The 23,171-nt window shown below is 42.4% G+C and overlaps 1 protein-coding gene across 1 annotated transcript in view; it reads left to right on the forward strand.

Moving 5' to 3' along the window:
- Nucleotides 1-23,171, forward strand: part of LOC122815034 (gamma-secretase-activating protein-like) — a 529,462-nt gene that overhangs the window by 435,117 nt on the left and 71,174 nt on the right. The window contains exon 6 of the mRNA XM_044087285.1: nt 21,067-21,155. Within this exon, the coding sequence (XP_043943220.1) occupies nt 21,067-21,155 (89 nt within the window). The remainder of the gene's footprint in view (nt 1-21,066; nt 21,156-23,171) is intronic.

Below are 23,171 nucleotides of genomic sequence, written 5' to 3' on the forward strand. Positions count from 1 at the left end.
CTCTCCTGTCTGTCTGATGAATCTGGGCATCTTGGGGCAATGTAGAAATTGCCTCATGTACACAGACAACCCTCTCCTCCTACCACCCAACACTACAACCTGTGAGAGATGCACTTATCTAGCCAAACTGGAGGTAAAGCTCTCTCCAAACTGGAGGTAAAGCTCTCTCCAATCAAGACTGAACTGTACAGTCAAAAGGAGAAGGTAAACACTTGCACCACACCACACTCATCACATAGTCTCACTGAATCTACACCACCAAAATCCACACATAGAAACACAAAAACATTCGCGGAGGCACTCAATAATAATCTGCTCAAGCAACAGAGACCTCCAAAGCAGAAATGCAGACAAACTCCAGTCCCCAACACAGCCCAAATGACACATAACCCGCAGACTCAGTGTGCCACTCAACCACAGCCAATAAGGCAAAACAACGTACCCAACACACTAGTCATAGGCGACTCTATAGTCAAGCACACTGATGCCCCACTCACCAGGCTAAACAAGGAGAAGGTTACTGTCAGCTGCCTGTCTGGTGCCAGGATCTGCCACATAAACCACGCACTCAGGTAACTCCACAACAAGTACAAATATGACTCTGTCATTGTCCATGTTGGTGTGAACGACCTGAGACGTACCTCCCTGGACTACATGAAAAGAGACATGGAAGAGCTCTCCTATCTTGTAGCCCAAGCAGGTATGACCCTAGCCGTGAGTAGCATTCTGCCATCACCCAGAATGATACCGCAGTACAAGGACAAAATGATCAACTTCAACAATTGGCTAAGCTTCTGGTGCCATTCTAAAGGGATCCAGTATCTGTCTGCCTGGGATGACATGGTCGACAGACCACGATGCTTTGCCAGAGATGGCCTGCACTTGTCACCCCTGGGATTCCGGATACTGGCTAAGGTTCTTGCCGCCCCTGTAGTGCCTTTTTTAGGCAAGGTTCAAATGACAAATTCACCACCATAACAGGAACAGGCAAGCAAAAACGGAGGGTGATGCTTCTCAGTGCTAGAAGTCTAAATCTCAAAATGCACTCACTCGAGGCACTCCTTAAAATGGAGAACATCGATATCTGTGCAGTGACTGAGACCTGGTTCAAGGCTCCAGAGAGCACCCCTGCACTACCAAGCTATAACTCATACCACACTTTTTGGCCATGTAACCTGGACCGGAACACCAAAGGCGGAGGTTTAGCTATATTCATTAAGGATATCCACACCTCCAGGCTAGTTGCTCAGCATAATGCAGCCAAGGTTATCCAAGTGCAACTAACTCTGGGCAAAACTGCAATCCAAATTGTAGCTTGCTACAAATCATCCACCATATCCCAGGATTCCCACTCCTCTTTTCTTGATGTACTGGAAAATATTAGGGTTCAACCAAAGACCCTAATAATGGGCAATTTCAACTACCCCACCATTAACTGGGAAAACTACTGATGTACCAACTCCCTCGCTCAACGCTTTCTGGAATTCATAAACTCCAGTGCCTTGGATCAACTTATCCACACCCCAACAATATCCTAGATCTAGTCAGTACCAATATGAGTGACCTGTGTTCCACACCTGAAGTCAACGCCTCATTGGTCCGATCTGACCATAAGCTAATTACCCTAGATATCCACATCCTGCCTCCACCCCCCATTAAGGAAACCATGGTAAAAAATTTCTCCAAAGCCAACTTCATGCTTCTTAAGACAGAAGTGGTGAACTTCATGACACCCATGCAGATGGACAATACAGTTACAACTACTGAATCCTACACAATTGCACTTTATAAGCACTTACATGAGTGCATGGATCGTGCTATCCCAAACAGAACCAAGATGCTATCCTCCAAAAAAGGAAGCCAATCTGGTGGTCCCCTGCCATAAACAAACTGTACAACAGAAGGAAGAAACTCTTACAAAAGAGAGTAAAATCCCACAAGTGGAGGAGCTTCCTGGTCAGCTTCAGTAAGAAGCTGCGATCCCTGATAAAATCATCCAAAGCTAGTTACGAAAACAAAATCGCTACTCATTCTAAAGACAGCCACAAAGCATTCTATAGCTATGTCAAGAATCTCAGTGGCAACACTCAGATCTGCTCTGAGTTACAGCACAATGGCACTAAATATACAGACCCAACTGATATTGCCAACATCCTGGCAGATAGGTTCAGTGCTAACTTTACCCCCCCCTCACCCCCTAAAGAGTCCATCTCTATAATGGAAGAATGCAAAGTTCCTGTAATCACGGCTGCACAGGTAAAAACCACACTCTCCAAAGCCAAGAACACAGCATCCATGGGACCAGACAACATCCCAGGCTGTGTTCTACATGAACTACAGAACAAACTGGCACCCCACCTAAGTACCATGTTCAATCATAGCCTCACCTCAGGCTTTGTGCCTGCTGAATGGCGCACAGCAATGGTTATCCCACTCCACAAGGGGGGAGCCATCACGGACCCCAGGAACTACCGCCCCATTAGCCTGACGAGCCTAGTCTGCAAGGCCATGGAACGTATTATCATGGAACTTATAAACAAAGACACTGGTAATCTCCAAACTCTGGATCCCACCCAGTTCGGGTTTGTAAAAGGCAGATCATGTCTCCTAAACCTGATAGATTTCTTTGAAGAAGTCACCAAAGCCGTAGACAATGGTAAGGTGGTTCACACAGCCTATCTAGATCTTGCCAAGGCTTTCGACACCATCCCCCACTCTGGAATTATAGATAAACTCACTAAACTAGGTATAAATCCCTATGTCATAAGATGGGTTGCCAACTTGCTCACTGACAGAACCCACACTGTGAAAGTAGCAGACTCAAAATCTGACTTCAGACCAGTGACAAGTGGAGTACCACAGGGTTCAGTCCTGGGTCCTCTCCTGTTTGGTATCTACTTCTCTGAAGTACAGGCTAACACAGAAGGTCTTTGGCTAATGAAGTTTGCAGATGACTGCAAACTAGGAGCCATAATCGAAACTCCTAACTATGTGGACATCCTACAAAAGGGCCTCGGTGAGACAGATGCCTGGTGTCAAAGCCATGACCTCAAGCTCAATGCCAAAAAGTGCATTGTCATCCTCTTTGGTAAAAACTCTGTACCCATGAACTACAACATAGGCGGTAGCATACTTAACACCGAAAGTGTGATACGAGACCTTGGGACACAGGTGGACAGTAGTCTCTCCTTTGATAATCATATCGCCACAGTAGTCAGGAAATCCTTCTACATGGGACACCTCATCACAAAAGGTTTCTCATCCAGAAAAAAAGAGATAATTGTTCCCCTCTACTCATCACTCATTAGACCCATTATAGAGTACAATGCCCCTATTGGTATGTACCTCACAAGACATCTACAACAAATGGAAAGGCCGCAGAAATACCTCACAAAGAGGACTACCAGCCTCGAACAGATGCCCTACGCAGACCGTCCCAAAAAAACTCCAGCTTTACTCTGTCGCATATCGGCTACTCAGAGGTGATCTCTGCCTAACATACAAAGCTATGTCAAACCCAGAGCTGTTGGACATGCTCCACTTAAAGAAATCCCAATCCCTCCGAGCTACACGCTCTAGGGACCTAAACCTTGTCGCCACAATAAACAGAACATGCAGGAGGGATAGATTCCTGTCCCAGAGACTTCCATACTCTGAAATAAACTACCTATCTGTATCAAACAAAGCTCCTCATTAGCACTCTTCAAGAAAAATCTTGATGATTGGATGGGAAATAGGAAATTCACCCCGGGGATCACCTCTGTGGCTCTGCTCGACAGTGGCACAGGAAAATATTTTTCTTGGGTGGCAAAAGGCAGGGTACCTTTTTGGCTGGGCTTGTATAGGCCCCAGGGCCGATAGCCTAGTACCTACCTATGAACTTATAACCACACTTCTCCTTAGGGTACAACACAGAGCAGGATTCATAGATGTGTCAAGCAACTTAGGCTTGGAATGCTTGTCATCATGAAGATGAGCATCTTAAGTAACAGTGCAGTAGTGTCTAAAGACTGATTTGGCAGAAGTCTAAATACATTATGTCATTTTACTTGATTCTTATGTCTACAATTCCTAATACTTAGAGGAATACATATCAGGATGCATATTCATGTTTATGCACACAAAACTATCAAAACATGTAGAAAGTGTCCTGACCCTTGGTATTACAGCAAAAATCAGAACAGGGGATTTTGGTATTGGTATGAAGAGGTTATTGCTGAAAGAAGAAAGCTATGTAACTTGCTGCAAAATGCATACTGATGGATATCAAAATAATGACTGATTTGCTTCTGCCACTGCAGTTATAAAAAGGATTAAAAGAAATTATATTTCCTGATTACAAAAATAGAAGGTGATAAACACAAAGAAGAAAAAAAAATGAAAGCTATATGAAAAGTACTTATTGAGAAGATTGCATCTTAGCCAAATCCCAGAAAGCAATACTTCATTTGATTGGTTTACCTGCTGACTTCAGAATGTAAAGGCTAGGCTAGTGGGCTAATGGTTTAAATAAAACAAAAGATCAGACTGTGGTAATGATATTAATAACCTATGACAGCCTCAAATTCTAAATAGAAATAACTTGCAATCTGTAACAGTAAACTAAAGTAAACAATGCAAGTTCTCATAAAAACAGATCTGTTCTTTTGGATCTAATCCTTCATGAAGCATTACATAACAATATCTACAGCTTGGATGGATAACTGTTTCTGCTGTCTTTATTAATGGTATACATTTTAATCTGTCCCTAGATCTTCTACTTTCATTTTGTTTCTCTAAATGATGTAGCACACAAGCATTTCTTATAACCTTATCGTTTGGTTCCATCGCCCTTAAAAGGGCAGTTAATGTGTTGGTGTGGTGGTATTAACTGAAACTGTCTAAAAATACATTTCACAAAACACTGCTTTGCTAACTAAAATGCATTAATTAGGCCTGCAAACAGAGAGAGTCTAATTACACAGAAATATTGTAAAAATAGTGCTGTAAGAATTTTCACTATAGCAATAATAAATTATCTTGTTATGCTGTAGAATGTTATTAAAATGCAGGCATAAGAAACATCTACTCCAAAACATTTTAACTTGTTTTAAAAAGTTTGTAGTTGTCGAATGGACACTTAAACTGCTTCATTCAATCTTAATAGAAATCCCCAGTTAAGAATAATTCTAAATAGATATCTCCAGCCGTCTGTGTGTGTGTGTGTGTGTGTGTGTGTGTGTGTGTGTGTGTGTGTGTCTGTGTGTGTGTGTGCGCGCTCGCGCTTGTGTTAGGTCTGCTATGCTCTCAGCTCCATGAAAAAGATGAACAAAGACTCCCAGACTACAAAAGAAATTATGCACTAGACTCATGTGATCAAGCAACATGAAAGCTGCCAATAACTTAGATATACAGCATACAGGTAAAAGCTGAACTAACATAGCTTGTTTGAAAAAATGCCAAATTTGTCCTACATAATGGTATTAATAATACATACATACTGAAATATAAATGATTCCCCAAATATTACCCACTTGCAGGCATCCTACACTAACACGAAGCAATTGGGAGTTTGAAATATTAAACATGTTTAGTGCATGTTACAGCAAAAACGGTTCAATCTTGTGGCTATTACTAAAAGATTCTACTGCCCGGAACCGGTATGCACCTCGTGGTTGGGGATCGCTGAATAGATGGGAAGTAGAGCAAACCGCAACTATGCACAAGCAGATAAAACATGTGTGCGTACTTCAATCTCTCCTCTCTCACACACACACACACACACACACACACACACACACACACACACACTGCCTCTTCTGCATTCAGACATGCAGCATTCACTCTCAATAAGAATGAATCACATTTACGTTGGTGAATTTCCGTTTAACACTCATTAAGCAGCGAAAGCGCTGCTTAGGAAGTGTAAGCAGTGGCTAAATAGATATGACTAACATTGGATCTACATGCCGACACTAACACACTCACACATGCAACCACAGCACGGTGGATGAGACCAAAACCGCGGACATGTGTAAACATTGGGTGGCATATTACGGAAAAACAGTAGAACAAAAACAATAGTTCTATTTAACAGCAGAAATTGGGGGTATAATGTTATCTGCAGGATCACAAACTGAACAAAACTTACTGAACAATAGCAGCTACTAATTTCTGTGTCCAGGGATGTTGCCTGCAGCTTCACAGAAGGGAGTATTCCAATGCAGTTTTTTGTCCGGAAGGAAACAGTGGTAGTAAGAGAGTTCCACAAGCAGTTATGTAGCACTTCATGGTACCTGAGAACGGGCTGGCCTAGAAATTTTCTACATCACAGTGTGGGAGGATCTGCAAGAGAGGCAACTACTCATTTGACTGTGTCGAAGGTACGTCAGGAAGGGGGAGACAATTTGCAACTGAAAGGATGCGATACTAAAGAACGGGGGATGGGCTTTCCTGCCCTATGCTTTGGAAAGGCAGAAATGTAGAACTGACAAATCTGTTTCTGCATTCTCATAAGCGTAGCTGGCTGGGATGAGTTTACAAGGATGGAACATGTCTCACGGTTGAGCTAAACTGTGTTTAAGCCTGGAGTTTTCCTTTAAATGCTTGTCTCTTGTAATGCATTTATAGGTTCATAGGTAGGTACTAGTCTATCGGCCCAAGGGCCTACGCAAGCCTAACCAGCAAGGTTCCATAGTTTATGCCACCCAAGAAAGTTATTTTCCTGTGCTACTGTCCAGCAGAGACACAGAAGTGATCCCCGGAGTGTATTTCCTATTTCCCATCCACTCATCAAGATTTTTCTTGAAGAGTGCTAATGAAGAACTTTGCTTGACATAGATGGGTAGCTTGTTCCAGAGTATAGGAAGTCAGTGGGACAGGAATCTATCCCTCCAGCATGTCCTGTTTGTTGTGGTGACAAGGTTTAGGTCCCTAGAGTGTGTAGCTCTGAGGGATTGAGATTTCTTTAGGTGTAGCATGTCCAACAGCTCTGGGTTTGACATAGCTTTATATGTTAGGCAGAGATCACCTCGGAGTAGGTGATATAGTACGGAGTAGAGCTGGAGTTTTTTGAGGCTGTCAGTGTAGGGCATTTGTTTGAGGCCAGTAATTCTCTTTGTGAGGTACTTCTGTGGCCTTTCCAGCTGCTGCAGATGTCTTGTGAGGTACATTCCAAAAGGGGAGTTGTACTCTATAATGGGTCTTATGAGTGATGAGTAGAGGCGGAACAATGACCTCTTTTTTTCTGGATGAGAACCCTTTTATGATGTGTGCCACGTAGAAGGACTTCCTAACTACTGTGGCGATGTGACTATCAAAGGAGAGACTACTGTCCACCTGAGTCCCAAGGTCTCTTGTCAGGGCTTCTTTAGTATTCCAGGTTTTGTAGAAGGTATGCCAGATGTGTCACAACAGAAGGGAGTAGGGAAACGTCTAACCACCACCAAAGTAACATTTCATGCAGCCAAGTATGACTTGGGTGCCATTGATGTCACATTCATGGCTTCTTCAGCAAAGATCATTTTGCAGAGGATTGCATAGCCATGTTTGGAGCTTAGGTGAAAGATTTTAGAAGTTTCTTCAGTGAGAAGGTGGTTCTTGCCTATGATAACTGAAAAAATGCCTACTGAAGCCATATTCATAGCTCTGATTTATGCGGGTCTGTATTAAATCACAGAAGGATCACATTGTCAAATGGCATTTCATCAGAAATGCCGTTCATCGAACCTCCACACCCCCGCTAATTATATATACCAACTTTGAGATCACACTACATTGATGAAAGGGCAAATTTCCTGATCCTACCATAATGTCATCTCAGTCAGAACAGTTTGACAAAGAGCATGTTCGATAGAATGCCGTTCAAAATGCAGGTTGACAATGTAATCTTTCTATGAAGTAATAGGGACATGATTTATGCTCCTACTTAGAGAGTAAGGACCTATTGTTAAGCAGTTTAAAAATTGTGCCTTATTTAATGAGTAAAAAATAGGTTCCCCATTTGTGTTTAAATTCAACTTTAAGACTAGCCATCTCAGTTTTTTTTCTTTGGAGAAGTCTTCTGTATTCAAAATGGCAACTAAAACAAGCTGCAGTGGATTTTTTGACATGACCTTTCATTGACAAAATACTAAGCTCTATGGTTTCAGACCATATGATTTTTAAAATGCAAAGAAACTGCAGTTTTGAAGAGGGAGCATAGTTGCTTGTCAATCGTGAGCGGACAAGTGATCCTCTGTGGTGACCCCTAACCAGGAAAAGGCGAAAGAAGAAGAGTGGTGCTACCCATGTTTGAAAATGTCACTGTTCAAAGTTAATGTATGTTACTATCAACCAGTTTTTGCAGTAAAAGTATGACAATTCAGATTAATTGCATATGCACATAATTTGATGTATCCTGACCTTATCATGAAATAGGCCATGACAATACTTTGGTCACCACCACAGTGGTGCAGAGGCAGAGCTGCTCACAGGATTTCCCCTGGTTGTCTTAAGAAAGTTATCCTGTTGTACAGGCATAGCACATGTCTGGCAGGTGATGCAGAAGGTTAAAGCTGTGAGACCTCATACAGAGTTTGATTCCCTGAGCCATCATTTGCCTACTGTGTGACACTGAGCAAGTCACTTAACCAAACATTGCTTCTGGGTCGCTCTTGTGTGTCCAGGAGGCCTACCTGGTTAACAAATGTATATTATTATTATTAGTGGTAGTAGTAGATAAAAAGTGTAGGATTCTTAACCCCAAAGACTATATACGGGTTGTAGTATTAGACAAGGTAGGCACTGTAGTGACAGAGGTTACAAATCTTGTTAACTCTAAAGATCACTACAGATGCAATATTTTTAGAAAAGTTTATTTTAATGCACTGAGCTGCAGAGTAGCTAATTATGTAACTGTAGTGCTTGGTTGCTAAAAGCTACTTTGCAGCTAATGGGAAGGCAAAAGTGCAAGGCTTCATCTTAGTGAAATTTATTACAGTGCGTTTTGAAAGGTGTCACATTAAAGATGTATTATGTGCCAACCCCCCAAATATCATTCTCAAAAGTGTATTTTACAGGATTTACAAGGAATTTTAGCTTAATATTTGGACTGAAAGTGAGGAAGAGCAGACTTTTCCATTAATCATACATATCCAGTACAAACTTCAGATGATAGTCTCTCAAATCACTTTGTGTAGTTGAACTTTCATATTTTGAGCCTAGTCTTGTAACATTGTAATTAGTGGGAAAATGATAAAAGAGCACTGTGTCATAATTTACATGGAAGAAATGTGAACTAAAACCAGTAAAAAAAAAATCACAAGTACAAGTCATTGACATTAATTCTGAGGTTGCATGATGGTAGACATAGTAATATAGGAAAGATATTCAGTGTGTCATAGTAATATAGGAGATACAGAGCAGTATGTCTGTGGGGAAAGTCGCAGTGTGACTGCATTTGACATGCAGTTAGAAAACTTATACAACACTAGGAGTCATTGGAATCTGTCTGAAATTTTCAGAAGACTACATCATGATATATGCTGGAGTAGTTTTTTATTTTTAGCCATTTATTAAGCTGTACTGTTGTATGCATTTGTTACAAATCTTAGTTCATTGTTTTCTCATGTGGCTATGAAGGTAGTAATAGCAATGATATCCTGAGCGTTTACAATTCTAGTGTGCTGTAGGGCTTTACAGATCTTGCAGAAAAAAGTTTTTGTATAGTACACCCACCAAGGACCTGTACCTAAATTATGATCAGCTTCTATTCTTTTGTATCAGTTTATACAATATAATCTTGCTCAGACTCCTCTGTGGAGATTTGTGTCTAGCCTTTCGAGCCATGAAAGATCCAACCCTATTTGACCTATTCCTACATGGAACTAATGGTAGATAAGACACGGCGTGTCACTCCTACCTGCCTTTCTAGGCTAGTATAGTCCAGTTTTCAGGTTAGTGCTGAATTCAGGGCTGTGTTACAAATTTCTGTGTTTGTCCATACCTTACTTGGATGTAAGGAAGTTTCTCTGTTCACCTGTCAGAGAGGGGAGCTTTGAGCAGCCTGTCTGTCCCTGGAGGAGTGGTTTCAGGTCAGAAAGTAGTAGTTTATTGGCCATTCTGGGCTAATTTCTATCTCTTTCATTTCCCTGTTATAAAAACCACATTTGCCAAGTTTTGCGTGCTGGCCAGTGCCGGTTAGCTAGAGTATAAATATTCCCAGCTCCACAAAGTCTCCTCTTCAATTTTTCCCTTGGAACTAGACAAACTTTCAACTTAAGCACTCAAGCCATTCATTTCTCAGCCCTGCACTTGCTCAGAACTCATAGCAACCACTTATAAACCCTAGCACAACAGAAGGACAAGGCTCTCTGTTTGACCTTACCAGCCATTCAGTAAAACAGTTTACTGTACCTATCCAGGCATGTCCAAATGGCAGTTTCAGGTGTACTCTCCAGTCCAACTGGTGAATCTGGGCATTTTGAGGCCATGTTACAACTGCCTCGTGTACACAGACAGCCCTCTCCTCCTACCACCAAACACTAATGCATGCGAGAGATGCAATTATACAGCCAAACTGGAGGCTAAGCTCTCTCAACCCAAAACTGGATCAGACAGTCAAAAGTAAAAGGGAAATACTGGCATCACACCACCAGTCATGCATAGACCCATTAAACTACCACCAGTAAAAAACACATGTAACTACACGAAAACCTACTCGGAGGCTCTAAATAAAAATCTGCAAAGCAACAGAGTCCTCCAAAGCAGACATCCAAGCAACCTCCACCCCCCCCCCCCCCAACACAAACCTTGAAATACATACTTCACAAAACCAGTGTGCCACGCAATCACAGACCTCAAGGCAAAGTAACATACCCAACGTACTAGTAATAGGTGACTCTATAGTCAGGCACACTGACGTCCCACTTACTAGGCTGAATAAAGAGAAGGTTACTGTTAGCTGCCTGTCGGGTGCCAGGATCCACCACATAACACAAGCACTCAGGTCACTCCAGAACAAGTACAAATATGACTCTGTCATTGTCCATGTTGGTGTGAATGATCTGAGCCATACCTCCCTGGACTACATGATAAGAGTCATGGAAGAGCTCTCTGATCATGTAGCCCAGGCCGGTATGACCCTGACCCTAAGTAGCATCTTGCCTTCACCGAGGATGATACCACGGTGTAAAGAAAAAATTATCAATTTCAACAATTGGCTAAGTTTCTGGTGTCATTCAAAGGGAATTCAGTGTCTGTCTGCCTGGGATGACATGCTCGACAAGCCACGCTGCTTCACTAGAGACTGCTTGCAGCTGTCACCCTTAGGCTTTCGAATACTGGCCAAGGCTCTTGCCACCCTCATATTGCTTTTTTTAGGCAAGGCTCAAAAGACAAACCCACCGCCATAAATAGCACAAGTAACAAAAATCTGAGGGTAATACTACTCGATGCCAGAAGTCTAAACCTCAAAATGCACGCACTCGAGGCACTCCTCAGTATGGAGAAAATCGATATATGTGCAGTAACATAAACCTGGTTTAAGGCTACAGAGAGCACTCCAGCACTACCAGGCTACAATTCATACCATACATTTTGACCACAGAACCCAGACCAAAATATAAAAGGTGGGGGAGTATCCATATTAATCAAGGATACCCACACCTCCAGGTTAGTGGCACAGCACGACGCTTCAGAGATTATCCACGTGCAACTAACAATGGACAGAACGGCAATTCAAATTGTAGCTTGCTACAGATCACCCACCATGTCCCAGGAACCCCATTCTGCATTTCTGGAAACACTGGGTAACATAAAGGTCCTACCAAACACCCTAATATTGGGTGATTTCAACTACCCAAACATTGACTGGGAGAACTTCTCAAGTACTAACTCCCTTGCCCAACATTTCCTAGAATTTATAAACTCAAATGCCCTGGAACAACTGGTCAACACTCCCACCAGAAGTAGCAACATATTGGACCTAGTCATCACCAACATGGGCGACCAGTGTTCCACACCAGAGGTCAACCCCTCGCTGGTTAGATCTGACCGTAAACAAGTCACTTTGGATATCCACATCCTCCCCTACCCCCGGACAAGGAAACCACTGTGAAAAACTTTTCAAAAGCAAACTTCACGTTACTTAAGATGGAGGTAGATAGTTTCAAAGCCCCCATGCTAAAGGATAATGCTGTCCAAGCTGCAAAATCCGTTACATATGCATTCTACAGGCACCTACAAGAATGCAAGGATCATGCTATCCCAAGCAAAACCAAGACTCACTCCTCCAAGAAAAGGAAACCAGTCTGGTGGACCCCTAACATAAACAAGCTATAGAATAGGAGGAGGAAACTAGTACAGAAAAGAGTAAAATCCCAAGAAGGGAAGACATCTCTGATCAGTATCAGCAAGAAACTATGATCCCTCATAAAATCATCCAAGGCAAGCTTTGAAAGAAAACTTGCCAAGGACTCCAAAGATAACCACAAGGCATTCTTTAGCTATGTCAAGAATCTAAGTGGCAATGCTCAGATCTACTCGGAGTTAGCGCAGAATGGCACAAAATACACTGAACCAACCGATATTGCCAACATCCTGGCAGACAGGTTAAGTGCAAACTTCACCCCCCCCCACTCACCCCCAAAAGGGCCCATAACCATACCAGAAGAATGTAGAGCCCCTGAAATCACAGACTCGGGTCAAAATAGCCCTCCCCAAAGCCAAAAACACAGCATCAATGGGACCAGACGAATTAACTCCTCACCTAAACACACTGTTCAAACTCAGCCTCTCCACAGGCTACGTACCCATAGAGTGGTATACAGCAATAGTTATTCCACTCCACAAAGGTGGAGCCACAATAGACCCTGGGAACTATCACCCTATAAGCCTGACTAGCTTGGTCTGCAAGGCTATGGAGCGCATCATCATGGAACTTATTAACAGAGACATTGTGAACCTCCAAACACTGGACCCTTCCCATTTCGGCTTTGTTAAGGGCAGATCATGCCTCTAAAACCTGGTGGACTTCTTTGAGACCATTACCAAGGCTATAGAAGAGGGAAAGGTGGTACACACAGCCTGCCTAGACCTCGCAAAGGCCCATGACACCATTCCCCATTCTGGTATTATAGACAAGCTCACCAGCCTGAACATAAACCCCTATGTCACAAGATGGGTTGCCAGTTGGCTCACGGACAGAACCCACATGGTGAGAGTTGTGGGAGCTAGGTCTGACTCTAAACCGGTTACAAATGGCATTCCCCAGGGCTCAGTCCTAGGACCCCTCCTGTTTGGCATATACTTCTCAGAGGTACAGACAAGCATAGGAGGACTATGGCTGACCAAGTTTGCAGACGACTACAAACTAGGGGCTATAATTGACTCATCGGCTGACACAGACATCCTCCAAAAGGGTCTCACTGAGATGGATACCTAGTGTCAAAATCATGGCCTCATGCTAAATGCCAAAAAGTGCATAGTTATTCCCTTTGGAAATAACCAAGTACCCACAAACTACCACATAGGTGGTAGTCCCCTAAATACAGAAAGCGTAATAAGGGATCTGGGGACCCAAGTAGATAGTAATATCTCCTTTGATAATCACATTGCCAAAGTGGTTAGAAAATCCTATTTGGCCCACCTAATCACAAAAGGGTTTGCATCCAGATCAAAAGAGGTCATTGTGCCCCTCTACTCATCACTCATCAGACCCATCATAGAGTACTTTGCCCCATTTGGGATGTACCTTACAAGACACCTGCAACAGTTGGAAAGACCACAGAAGTACCTCACCAAGAGGATCACTGGCCTCAAGCAGATGCCCTATGCAGCTCGACTGAAGAAACTCCAGCTGTACTCTGTTGCATACCACCTGCTCAGAGGTGATCTCTGCCTGACATATGTAAGGCCATGTCCAACCCAGAATTGATGGACATGCTCCACCTAAAGGAAACCTTATCCCCTCGAGCCACACACTCTCTAGGGATCTAAACCTCACCACAACAATAAATAGGATGTGCTGGAGGGATAGATTCCTGTCCCAGAGACTTCCCATGCTTTGGAACAAGATTCCAGTCTACATTAGGCAGAGCTCCTTGCTAGCACTCTTCAAGAGAAATCTTGACGAGTGGATGGGAAACAAAAAGTTTACCCCAGGGATCACTTCAGTGGCTGTGCTGGACAGAGGCACAGGGAACTAATCTAAGGGGGTGGCGAAAGCCGACACATTCTGGCTAGGCTTATAAATGCCTTCGGGCAGATAGCCTAGTACCTACCTATGAATCTATAAATAAACATCCATCACATGTCAAGCAGAGTAGCACCCTTCACACCTTCAAGATTAACCTAGATAATTGGATGGACAGCCTCAAATTCTCCCAGTCTCTCTCTCTTGTCCTCCTTGAGGCTAGAGGGAACTTCTGAATAGCATTTTTTGACTAGGCTTGTAAAGGTCTGCAGACTTATTGCCTATTACTTTCCTAAGAACCTAGACAACACGCACAGGCCGTCCTGATGAATAGGAGAACTCTCTCTAACTTCCTTGTGCTATAGTCTTCGAGACTTCTGAAGATTTGATGGCCTTTTGGGATAATATGATGCATATGGTAAGGTTCGGTGTTATAAAATGTTGCTACAAAAGCCTAGTGGATGATCCACAAAGATTTCTGAAATGTTTGATATTCCATTCAAAAAAACACTGTAAAATCGGTGACTGTATTCAAAATTTGCGACTGTAGCTGTCTTGACTCACCATCCAATGTTCCTTTGGCTTTTTGAAGGGAAGGTTCACTGTTGCTGTAGTAGTCTTCCCCACAGAATAACATTGGAAGCTCTTGATTAATGGAAACTGATGGTTAGAGATAGCCACTGGCTGAGTGGTAAGTAAAGAAGCAAAAAACAGGAAGTGAGGTAAACAGACTTGAACAGTCTGATGAATCACACTCAATGAAAGAAGTTTTTTTTCTTGCTGTGCAAGTGAATCTTCAACAACAAACTCATAATTATCAAAATAATTAAATCCAGCATCATGCCTTTTGTCACGTCCGTGAAAAAAAAAAAAGCACCCTGCTAATTAAAGACAACAAAAACAACACTATACCTAATGATTCTTTTTGAATAGGGAGGAATATATATTTTTTTATTAAATCCTTTTGTTGTGTGCACATTACTTGGGGAACTGAACCATCCATAGTCTATATCAAAAAGAAATGTCGAATTTTTACATTTCACAGCTGTGTTGTATATTACAGTGACATAGGCAATAACAGTTTTACCCATAACTGGCATGGCATATTTACAGTCCCAAAGGACAGTAGTCAAGAAGGACGCTATCTTATTTTGTGGCTTTACAGTTTATGCTTTCTTAAAATATTCACTGTTAATGTAGTGCTGTATCTATGTATGTTCTTGAATATCACTGTTGCAGTATTCTTTACGGTAGGGATCCCTGCCAAGGGCAGCCCAACATCCAGCCAATATACCAATACCTTTTGGTTTCTAAAATCTACACTGTATGTTACACATATACTCCCCGTGCATGGTGTAGGGCATAATGGTGATGTCCAAACATACCATCCTCAGAACTTCTTTTCCCCAGTCCAGATGCCATCTTCGATTGTCTGAATGCCTGTTCATTTGCTGGTTCTGCTACTTTCAGCCTTTGATTTTATTTATCTTACATTTGCCTTGTAATTTGGTTGTTGGATTTCATGTCATCCAGAAAGGGGAAATTCCAGTGTGGGTGACAGATTCCATAAAGATCGTCACAAGCAGTGTTTGTTCTGTTTAAGTGCTTCACACAACCATACTTCTTGTGAGATTTGTCAGTCCTTTGTCCCTAAGAGATTGAGGAGTTTGCTTTCTTCAATAGCAATTTATTTTGAGAACCAATGACTTAAACTGTTGATTAAGTATACCTTGGAAAGATCTTCCTGGCCCGAGGGCCAGCCATCTATGAAGAAAAAGGCCCAGAAAGTTAGGTCTGAACCTTCGGCTGTACAGCCTCCACCATATGTGTCTCTTGAGGCTGGTGAAAGTCCAGAGGAGCATCCGGTTTCTTTTTTGGATTCCTCTGACATAATCTTGTTGGAGGCTGGCATGGACCAGACACTACGCATGTCCATCGGGGTTTTGCAGACATCTGCCATAGATGTACAATGGGAACCAAGGCTGGTCATTACTGAAGGGCTTGGCCTTCAGCTGTTCCTCTACTTTTCGTTAGGGAAGAGGTCCCAACTACTGTTATTGAATGCTGTCAGGGGTCAGAGCCTCCAAAATTTTTCAAGGCTGACATCCCACTCAAAAAGAAGCAGAAACTATAAAATATTTTGCCTGCTTCCAAGATCCTCAGAGTGAATGGCAGAACTTGACTCAAGGCTTGTTTAATGCCCTTATAGCTCTCAAGCCTCCACTGGATGTTTTTGTTCCTGCTCCCCCTGGTCATCTACCCCTCTTAAGAGGCACAGGGAACAGGATTCTCTTTCTGAGGAGGATGCTGACTCTGATGAAAAGTCCCTGACTTATTCTTCTCAGATTCCTTTGCCACTTGACTATGGTTCTGAGGAAGAAGAGTCTGTCAATCCTGACTCTCCTTTTGGGGAGATTTCATTTGGTGATACTGTTTCCAGAATGATGGAATTTTTCAAGTGGGACTGTGCTCAGGTGTCTGATGGTCAGAAGATGTACTATGAGCTTTTGCAAATGGAGTCTTCTAAGCCATCTGCTATTCCTTTGGTTCTTGCTGCCTTGTTGGATGCTTTTTCTACTGCTTCTCAGGCTCCTTATTCTCAACCCCCTGCTCCCAAAAAACCTGATAGGTTTTATAAAGTGCCTGAGGACTGCAAGTTTCTAGGTAAGTGTCCCTCTGCTGACTCCTCTGTGGTGTCTGTTGCTTCAGATGAGCCTTCCACTAAATTGCTGCCATCTGATAAAGATAGCAGAACCATGGAGAGACTGGGTAAGAAGGTGTATAATTCTGCTACCCTGTTAAAGCTATTAACTATCAAACACATATGACTAGGTGTGTTTTGTCTGTTTTCTCAAACCTGTCAGGCTATTTCTGATCTTCCTGATTCTGAGGGGAGGGGAGGGCCTCTGCCCTTGCCTTGCTTGGGACTTCCTCCCAAGTAGCTCCCCATTCCATTAAATGCAGCTATGATGCAGCTGATAGTTCATCTAGGGCTTTTGCTTTTGGATCTGTTTTGAGGAGGTATTCCTGACTAGACTTCAGCCTTTACCTGATGATCTCAAAGTTAAACTGATAGATGCTCGTCTGGACAATAAGCATTTGTTTGGTGGTGCTGCTACGGAGTTGAAGTCCCTGCAAGAACAAAGCAAGGCCATACAGGAGTTGAAGCCTATTTTTGTTTTCCCTCTGCCCAAGTTTCAGAGGAATTATCCTAATAAGCCTGCCTTTGTTCATAGACAGCCTTGCTCTCCCCCACAAAGGTAAGAGTGGTGGTAGAAGGGCTCCCCCGGCTACGACTACCCAAACTCCTTCTCAGAAATCTCATTTTCCAGACAATACCAGGTGATGTCTTACTATCCTGTTCTCTGTCACATCCCTCTTTTTTTGTATCTTTCCCTGTCCCTTCCTATTTGGATAAAGGTCCCCAAGACTCCTAAGTTCTTACTGTAATTTAGCAGGGTATTGCATGGTTTAGAAATCTTTTCCCCCCTTTTTGGGCATTCCTCTGCCTCCTCAAGAACAACTGCCCTTTTTTCCAGAGGTGCTTCAGGGCCTGTTGGCTCAAGGAACAATTCAAGAAGTTTCATCCCCTCATAGGGGGAAAGGGTTTTACTCCAGAATGTTTTTGGTGCCCAGGAAAGAAGGTACCTGAAGACCCATTCTGGATCTTTCTCAGCTAAACACCTTTTTGAAAGTCCCTTCCTTTCAGATTCTATCCCTTCAAACCTTGTTTCCTTTGCTACTTCCTCAGGCCTTTCTGGTTTCCATGGATCTTAAGGATGCTTATCTACATATTCATATTCATCCCCTTTTCAGGAAGTTTTTACATTTCTCTGTTGCTTCCTGGCATTTTCAGTTTTCTGTTTGTCATTTGGCCTCTATACTTTCCCTCGGGTCTTCACCGAATGTCTCGCTCCTGTGATTGCTTTCTGCAGGCTAATGGGGATTCGGGTCTTTCTCTACCTGGACGACCTGCTTATTCAAGCCTTTTTTCAAGAGATTTTACTTCACCATCTACACTTTGCCATTTCTCTCCTGCAAAGCCTTGGATTTACTGTAAATTTCCAGAAGTCATTTCTGACTCCTTCTCAGGATTGTGTTTTTCTTGGTTACAGGATCCAGACTATTCCAATTCTGGCATCCTTGCCTCCTCTCAAGACCTTAACTCTCAATGCTTTCTTTCAGTCCCTTCTTCCTGTGGCTTCATTCACAGCCAGACAGTTTCTGAGAGCTCTAGGTTATGTGAATTCTACCTTTCCTATGCTCCATCTAGTCAAGGTCCACATGAGAAAGATTCAGTGGTTTCTAAAATCTGTTTGGCTTCAACATTCTCATCATTTAGAAATTCTAATACCCTACTTCCATGCCTCAAGCTGGAAATTCAGTGGTGGATTCATCTGCTGTCCCTCAACCCAGGGCTTCCTTTCCAACCTCCAGTCCCTCTCAGGAACTTTTCACACATGCCTCGGAAGTGGGATGGGGAGTCTCATTCAGCCTTCTGAAGGTTCAGGACCTTTGGTAGCTCCATCAAAAGAAAGACCACATCAGTTTCAAAGCGGTGAGAGCTCTACTGCTGGCTCTTCAGGCTTTTTATTCTCGTTTTCTTCCAGGGCTCCTCAAGATTCTCACAGACAATACCACAGTGATGTGGTATGTCAAACTTCAAAGGGGAGGGATCTTATCTCCTCTGCTTTGGGCTCCTTCAGGCAGTTGATATTCCCTCAGATCAGAACATTGTGGCACATTCTTTCAGCAAGTCCATAACACAATCCCACAAGCTGATGCTTCACAGGGATGTGTTTCTGGACATTGCCTAGCAGTAGGGTACTCTTCAAGTAGATATCTTTGCCTCCCCTCTGAACAGACAACGTCCTGTATTTTGTGCCAGAGTCCCATGCACGCTGACCTGGAAGCTGGACACCCTCTCTTTTTCTTGGAAGGGGATGTTTCTTTATGCCTTCCCTCCCCTTCCTCTCATTCCAAATGTCCTGTTCCAAGAAAAATCAGGATGCTCCCAAAATCTTGTTGGTGATTCCCTTTTGGCCCAGACAGCATTGCTTCCCTCTTTTTCTGCATCTTGCTAAGGGCACTCATCACAAGTTACCTCACAGGATGAACCTTCTCACACAAGACAAGGGATCTCTCATCCATCCTCACCTGTCCACTCTTCAACTGACATTGTGGGTGATAGGGTTTTCATCCCCCACAGACACCTTTTTTTTTTTCTGAGAAGATGCTGCAGGTACCACAGGAAGCCAGGAAACCCACTACTAGAAAATCTTACTTATCCAAATGAAAGAGGTTTTCTATTTAGTGTCTTTCTTGTACCCTGGATCCACTTACTGTGGATGTTTGAACTGCTCAATGATTAGTTGGCCTTTTCTTGTGTTAAGGCCCACCTGTCAGCTATCTCTTCTTCTCTGCCTTTGACTCCCCCCTTTAGCCTCTAGATTTGAGGCCAAACAGTTTCTTAAAAGCGTCCTTTTACATAAGGCCTCCCAGGAAGCCTGTCCTTCCTTCCTGGGACCTTAATTTTATTTTAGAAAAATTGACTCAGGCTGCTTTTGAGCCTGTTGCTTCAGCTTCCTTGCAGCATTGTTCTTGGAAGACTGTTCTTATGGCCCTTACTTCTATCAGATGGATGTCTGAATTGTAAGCCCTTATGGCTGTTCCTCCTTTTTTGGTTTTCCATAAAGACAGGGTGTCCCTACATACTAATCCTTATTTTATGCTCAAGGTGGTTAATGAGTTGACTCAGTCGGTCTATTCATTTGCCCATTTTTCCTTTCTCTAAAGTCTGCTATTGAGAAAGTTTTGCACATCTTACATTTGCATAGACAACTTGGGTATTATTTGAATAAAACAAAAGCTTTTTGTAAATTTGAACAGCGTTTTGTTTCTTTTCATTCTAGATCTTTAGGTTTGGCTGTTTCACGCAAACTGTTTCTTCTTGGATATCTAAAGCCATTTCTTTTTTGCTATTATTTTCATGAGAAGAGGCTTCTTTCCTCTGTTCAGGCTTATTCTACTAGGCCTGTGGCTTGTTCTGGTGCTTTTGTTTTAAGGGTTTGGATACTAATTCTGTTCTTGAGGCAGCAACCTGGACTTCTGTGCATGCCTTTACTAAGCACTATAAGCTGGATGTGATTTCCAGGGTCAGAGCTGTTTTTTCCAGGGCCATTCTCCATGGTTTCCTAGAGGGTTTTGCTGGCCCTTCCTCCTCCTAATTTTCTTCTTGAGATTTTTCACTCTCCCTGTTGTAAAGAATACTGCACCAGTGATATGGAAGGATATAGTACAGTTGTGTAAAATCTTACCATAACAGTAGATGTCTTTCTCTTCACTGTTGCAGTATTCACTCCCTTCCTCCTCTCCCGGTCTTTTTTTTCCCTTCTGGATGTGCTTGTTACCTACCTTTATCCTTAGACTGCTGTTCCTACTGGGGATTTTCAGTTCAAAGGATGGTATGCCCGGACGTCACCTTTATGTCCTATGCCATGCGTGGGGAGTATGTGTGTGACTTCCAGTTTACCCTGTACAACCAAAAGGCTTTGGTATACTGGCCTGATGTTGGGCTGCCCTTGGTAAGGGATCCTTATTGTAAAGAATACTGCGACAATGAAGAGAAGGATATCTACTGTTATGGTAAGATTTTACACAACTGTACTTTCCTTGGCAAAAAGTACTGTATGATTTTTTATGATATGCCTGGATATATATTTGTGTAGTAGGACTCGGTGTCTTATTTGTTTAGAAATATTGTGGATTTGCAGAACTGAAGTCTGGAAGCCAGACTTGATAAACTTTAGAGGATATTGTCAAACAGAATCACCAAGTGTAGAAGCACGTCTGTTTTTTTATCTAGACTTTTCATCCAGTATGGTTATAACTTTTTGTTTGTGGCTTTCCTTCAGCGCCTAGATGTTTGACCCTCCTTATTGAAATTCATCCAATACATGATATCAGAGTCTTGAAGGCTGTCGATTGTATTGTCAGTGTGCAGGTAACATCATTTCTTTGGTATAATATTTATGATGTTGCATGTTTTATCAGGATGAAGTAATATCACACATGTATCAGTAAGCAGATTTGATTAAATTATAACATGCTTAATTAAGATTATTAGGATGTACCTGGTATAATTGTTAAGTAATACAGACAGCATTAAGTGTAGAGAATTGTCAACATTTCTGATGTATATCTAATGCATGATACTGTAGACATTTCTTTCTGTAAGTAGCAGTGAGACTCTCTGTTACACTTGTAGAAGGATAGTCAAAGTCGTTTTTAGTAATTCTGATTTCATTGTTTTCACAAGCAAGAGATTGTTGTCCCTTTATTTACTCATTTTATCAGGGGAAATCTCTAATATTTGTTATCGTCTTCCTATTTTTGTTATTTTGAAAATTGTTTATCATTGATGGATTCATGTAAACATTGTCCTCAGAACAAATATTTTAAATAAGGGCAGTTTTCCATATATGTGTAGTTTTATGAGTAAAGATGTGCTCGAGGACAGCAATATTGAAATTAATCAAATCAGGTTGTCTTCTAAGTCTTGCTGTGTGGCATATAGGGATGAAGCTCTCCCTGACTATATCTTAGATGACCAGAGTTGGATTAGTGGCTCATGAGCTGGAAGAGCTGGGAGAAGAAAAGGGAGTGGTTGTGATTCTAGCTTGACCATATGGTGGAAGGGGGCAGGTGTTTCCAGGTTGGCTGTGCTTGCAGGGGAGAACTGGCCAACCTAGAAACACCTTCCACTCCCACTGATTGCTTTAGTTTTTGTGTTCTGGCTTCAGTTGAGAGGAATACACATTCTACAAAATGGCCTTACTATCCCAGCATAAAATTAGGTCATGTTTTCTTTCATTTGTTGCCTTCTCCCAACTCTTCTAGCGTCATACTCCTGAAGACAGAATAAATAGATTTTGTGCTTTATGTCCCTGGAAAGGAACATCACTCTGCCACTCTAATCAAGTCAGGATAACTCTGTATACCATTCAGAGCTGAGGCATACATTTGCACTGTAATTTGCATAGTCACACTCCTTGCTCAGGGCAGCTCCCACCTCTCACCCACATGCACACACACAAACCCTCTCCAGTGACTATTATAAACTCACTGTGTTCTTTTACTTCTTATTTTCCCAGAACACTCCTTCCTTTTTGCACACAGAATAAGTCCTTTAAAAAAGAATTTTCTTGTATTCACAGTCTTTGTAATGAGTTCCCTACCATCTCAGAAAACCTTAACCCTGACTTATTTCACTGTAATACCCACAGGAAATTTAAATACCTGACAACGTGTTCATAGGGTCATGGTTCATATTTCATAGGATCGTAACTATATACTAGGCTAATGACCACCAGGGCCTTTATAAGCCTAGCTGTACAATCCGTCCCTATTGTGTTCCTGTGTATTATGGGTGTTTATTAGGAGGGGTATGTTAGAAGGTTTTGAGAGGTTATGTGTGTATGGGGTATGTTAGTTTGGGCATTACTGTCTGGCTGTGGCTGTCATAGACATGGGAGCCAGAACTGGGATGAATTTCCAATTTGCTTTCCATTGGTCAAGGTTACATTTGACTAGGGTTAGGGACAGACTCTGCTTCACATAGCTGGGGAGCGTGCTGCAGAGCATGGAGATCCTCAGAGACACATCTGTCTCACCAATATGTGTTATGTCCCAAGCAAAATTTAAATCCTTGGATCTAGTGGTTTTTGTTGCTTTTCATTGTGCAGATGTGCAAAAGGTCCATCCAAGCTGGATCCGAGGATGCTTTGTATGCCAGGCATAGCTCGCCTCTCAGTAACCTGTAGGAGGCAGAGTATAGAGATAAGGCTTTAAGGCGATCTGTATAGAACAGTAGGTTTATACCGTGGATTCTCCTGGTAAAGAACGTTATGGACTTTCCAAATGTTGCATATGTCTGGTTAGGTACATGCCGAAGGGGGCATTGTACTCAACAATGGGTCAAATAAAGGCCAAATAAAGTGGCACTATGACTTCCTTAAAC

This window comes from Protopterus annectens, chromosome 11.part0, assembly GCF_019279795.1.
Source record: "Protopterus annectens isolate FY-2018-M chromosome 11.part0, PAN1.0, whole genome shotgun sequence".
Lineage (NCBI taxonomy): Eukaryota > Metazoa > Chordata > Ceratodontiformes > Protopteridae > Protopterus > Protopterus annectens.